This window comes from Enhydra lutris, unplaced genomic scaffold (genome assembly GCF_002288905.1).
Source record: "Enhydra lutris kenyoni isolate GAN:26980312 unplaced genomic scaffold, ASM228890v2 scaffoldscaffold15, whole genome shotgun sequence".
Taxonomy (NCBI): Eukaryota; Metazoa; Chordata; class Mammalia; order Carnivora; family Mustelidae; genus Enhydra; species Enhydra lutris.
The window spans coordinates 10,922,567-10,926,914 of NW_019154099.1; the positions used below are offsets into that span (position 1 = coordinate 10,922,567).

Consider the following 4,348-nt stretch of genomic DNA (forward strand, 5'->3'; position numbering starts at 1 on the left):
GGAAAACAGTTCTTCCCTGATTAGACACTGACTGACTCTGGAGAAGCTGTTCCCCCAGAATCTTTCAATTCAGGAAATGATACCCCAACATAGATGGATAACTGTGGGTAGCAAAATATGCATATAAAAGTTGGTTTAAAAATGGTAGAGAAGAGTAATGTATCTCTGTCTGAGGAATATGTAAATGTGTTTAAGAAGGGACACAGAAGCTGCAGATTCCCTGCTTCTACCATCAAAGTGTAAATCAAGCACAGTGGAAAAGCAAGCGGGATGCATTCTTACAGTGGAAACTTCTATAGGGATCTTAATGACTTCTTGAACTCCTTTGGCCCCTGTTCAGCTCCCCAGGCAAAATGGGGACCTCTTTTGTGAACTCTTAGGAGAACAACATGGCCCAAGACCCGGAGACTCTGCGGATTGGCCCAGATGGATGCTTATTTGCACATTCTTCTCTATGTAACCTCTCCAATAGGGTTCAGAAGAAGCAAGCTTAGGCCTGGAGCTCAGAAAAGCGATTACACAGCACAGAGGGTTTAGAGATCAGATGTATTTAGGAGGGCAAGTGTCTCCTGTCTGCCTACTCAGGAGGGCATGAGAGTCTCGAAGTCTTGGGCAGCGCAGAGCCTCTGATTGGCTTTTTTCTCTTTGAGGAACAAAGAGGTCTTGCTGGAGGCTCAGATTTCCCTCTGGCACATTATGCTGGGCCAGACTGGAATTCTTGCAAGTTCTGTGGCTGCAGCTGGTGCCCTGGTCTTGCACCAAAACCATCAATTTCCACACCTATGAGGAGGAAGCCTATGGCTCCGATATTGGTGTTGTCTGACGGTGTCCTGTGTAATTACCAGATCGAGATACCACACCAATTCCGCCTGATGAAGTTCAACAACTCACTCTTTGCAGTGTGCAAGGGGGATGGGGAGCTGACCCTCGGGGATGCAGGCCCGGACCACGCGCCGCAATGTGGCCAAGCAACACAGTGCATGCTGGCCTTTGACCTGATCAGCTTCTCACAGGAGAAGTTCCGGCTGGTGCACGTGGAAGTGGAAGTGAGGAACATCAATGATCACGCGCCACGCTTACCCCGGGGCCCAGATCCCCATGGAGGTGTGCGAGGGCGCAGCCGTGGGCATGCGCATCCCCTTGGAGGTTCCTGTGGATGAGGACGTGGGGGCCAACCCGCTGCAGAGTGTGCGCCTGGCGGAGCCTCACAGCCGTTTCCGCGTAGAACTGCAGACGCGTGCGGACGGTGTCCAGTGCGCTGACCTGGTGCTGCTCCAGGAGCTGGACCGCGAGGGCCAGGCCGCCTACAGTCTGGAGCTGGTGGCCCAGGACAGGCGGCCGCCTGCCGCGCTGCGCCACGGCCGCCCTCAGTGTGCGAGTGCTGGACGCCAACGACCACAGCCGGGCCTTCCTGCAGGGCGCAGTGGCCGAAGTGGAGCTGGCAGAGGACACTCCTATGGGCTCTCTGCTGCTCGACCTGGACGCAGCCGACCCCGACGAGGTCTCTCACGGACGCAGCCGACCCCCACCTGGACGCAACGGACCCCGACGAGGGTCCCAACGGCGACGTGGTGTTCGCCTTTGGTGTCCACACCCCGCCCAAGGCGCGCCGCCTCTTCCGTCTGGAGCCGCGCTCAGGCCGCCTCACCCTGGCAAGACCGGTGGACTACGAGCGCCAGGACACCTATGAGCTGGACGTGCGGGCCCAGGACCGTGGTCCCGGGCCCCGGGCCTCCACCTGCAAGGTCATCGTGCGCATCCGCGACGTCAATGACAACGCTCCGGACATCACCATCACCGCGCTGGCCGCCCCGGGCGCACCTGACGCCTCTCCCTTCGCCGCCGTCGCTGCCGCTCTCGGGGGGTGCGGACCCGACCTCGCCGACCCGGCCCGGTACGCCCAAGGCCGGCGCCGTCTCTCTGGTGCCAGAGGGGGCGGCGCGCGAGAGCCTAGTGGCGCTGGTCAGCACCTCGGACAGAGACTCGGGTGCCAACGGGCAGGTGCGCTGCGCCCTCTACGGGCACGAGCACTTCCGGCCGCAGCCGGCCTACGCGGGCAGCTACCTGGTGGTGACTGTGGCGTCGCTGGACTGCGAGCGCATTGCCGAGTACAACCTGACGCTGGTGGCCGAGGACCGCGGCGCACCCCCGCTACGCACCGTGCGGCCCTACACTGTTCGCGTGAGTGATGAGAACGACAACGCACCACTCTTCACACGGCCGGTCTACGAGGTGTCGGTGCGGGAGAACAAACCTTCCGGCGCTTACTTGGCCACGATGGCGGCCCGGGACCCCGACCTGGGCCGCAACGGGCAGGTCACCTACCGGTTGCTGGAGGCAGAAGTGGATCGCGCCCTATGTCTCGGTGGATCCCCCCCCCCCCAGCAACTGGGGAGCTCCGCGCATGATGGTGCTTTGACCGCGGTGTACTGGCTGAGCTGCCTCTGGGGCTGGAAGTACTTGACGGCGGCTCTCAGCCGCCCCGGGGCCGGGCCGTGGTGTGGCTGCATGTGGAGGACCAGAACGACCACGTACCTGGACTGGTCACACTACCACTCTTCAGTGGCGCAGCCCAGCCGCCTCTGCCCCAGGGCGCGCCCCTGGGCTACCTGGTGATCCGACTAAAGACGAAGGCCCCAATGCCGAGTTAACCTGCACACTTCTCCGCAGCGACTGCGGCCTCAGGGTGCTAGAACTGCGCCCGGCGACGGGTGAGCTGTCTCTTCAGTGCCGGTTGTCCCCACAGCTCACCGGCGGTCCTCGTGGTGCTGGACTAAGGCCCAGCGGCCCTGTTCTGCACCACCACTTTGCTTCTAGCGCCGACGGACTCGGCGCCACCTGGCGGAAAAGTGGTGCTGGTGCCGCCGCCGCCGCCACCTCGGTCTGGCCAAAGGAGTGAACAGAGAGACCCTCCTGGTGGCGTATAGTGCAGGAAGCAGGGCGGCTGCCTGGCTTCCCCGTCCTGTTGATGGGTTCTTGGGCCAGTGCCTGTGACCTTACGCTGGTGGCCATTGCCATCGTGACTTGTTCCAGCTAAGGCGAGGCTAGGACTCGAAGGAAGAAGCTTTGTGAGCCTAGCGGGAGCAGGTCCCACGCGACGAGTGGCCAGGCCGGCCCAAGTCCCAGAGCGGTGGGGGCTGCCTCCTAGGACCTCCAGCTGAGGTTCTTCCCGAAGACACAGACCCTTTCCATTTATGCAGAGGCCCAGGAGGGTGAGGCTGCAGAGATTTCCCAATCTGGGAGAGCAGGGTGTTCTTGTTGTGCTCCTTGCTTTGGGAGAGGAGCGATCCTGTGGGCCCACGTAGACCACCCAAGCAGGTTTAGTGTCATTGTTAACATTTAGTAGATTTTCATGCCTAGAGTGCTATGAAAACTTAGCAGCTGCTCAGGTTGGGACTTCAAAGGACTCGTTTTTCAGGACTTTTTAATTTTTTGTTTGAGAAGAAAATTTCTTCACAGATGAAGGCAGAAGGAGGTAAGATGGTCATTTGTTCATGGAGGCTGGGGTCTGTCTTTGCTGGTCTCACCCCTGGTAACTTACTTGTGGGTCCAGTTAGAACATCTTGGTCCCTCAGAGTTTAAATGCTGTCTTCCTGAAGCACTCCCCAGGAGGGATGTTGTGCCTGCTCTGTCAGTTTTGATATCTGAGTGTCAAATACTAACTGCTACTCTCACACATTTTTTTTTAAATTTAATTTAATTTTTTCAGTTTTCCAAGATTCATTGTTTATGCACCACTCCCCGTGCTCCATGCAATACGTGCCCTCCTTAATTAACCCACTACCAGGCTCACCCAACCCCCCACTCCCCTCCCTTCCCAAACCCTGTTTCTTTCTCAGAGTCCACAGTCTCTCATGGTTTGTCTCCGCCTCCAATTTCCCCCAACTCACTTTTCCTTCCCTTCTCCCAATGTCCTCGGTGATATTCTTTATGCTCCATAAGTAAGTGAAACCATATGATAATTGATGCTGTCTGCTTGACTTATTTCACTCAGGATGATCTCCTCTAATCCTGTCCATGTTGATATGAAAGTTGGGTATTCATCCTTTCTGATGGAGGCATAATACTCCATTGAATATATGGACCATATCATCTTTATCCATTCATCTGTTGAAGGGCATCTTGGTTCTTTCCACTGTGGCCATTGCTGCTATGAACGCTGGGGTACAGATGGCCCTTCTTTTCACTACATCTGTATCTCTGGGGTAAATACCCAGTAGTGCAATTGCAGGGTCATAAGGTAGCTTTATTTTTAATTTCTTAAGGAATCTCCACAGTTTTCCAAAGTGGCTGCACCAACTTGCATTCCCACCAGCAGTGTAAGAGGATTCCCCTTTCTCCACATCTT

The 4,348-nt window shown here is 57.0% G+C and overlaps 1 protein-coding gene across 1 annotated transcript; it reads left to right on the forward strand.

The window, feature by feature from the left end:
• The first annotated feature begins 782 nt into the window (after positions 1–782).
• LOC111146857 (protocadherin-8-like) lies at positions 783–2,616 on the forward strand. The gene is given in 5 exon segments (XM_022502595.1): positions 783–1,085; positions 1,087–1,332; positions 1,334–1,501; positions 1,554–1,859; positions 1,861–2,616. Coding segments are annotated over 5 exon segments (1,779 nt in total).
• Positions 2,617–4,348: the final 1,732 nt, after the last annotated feature.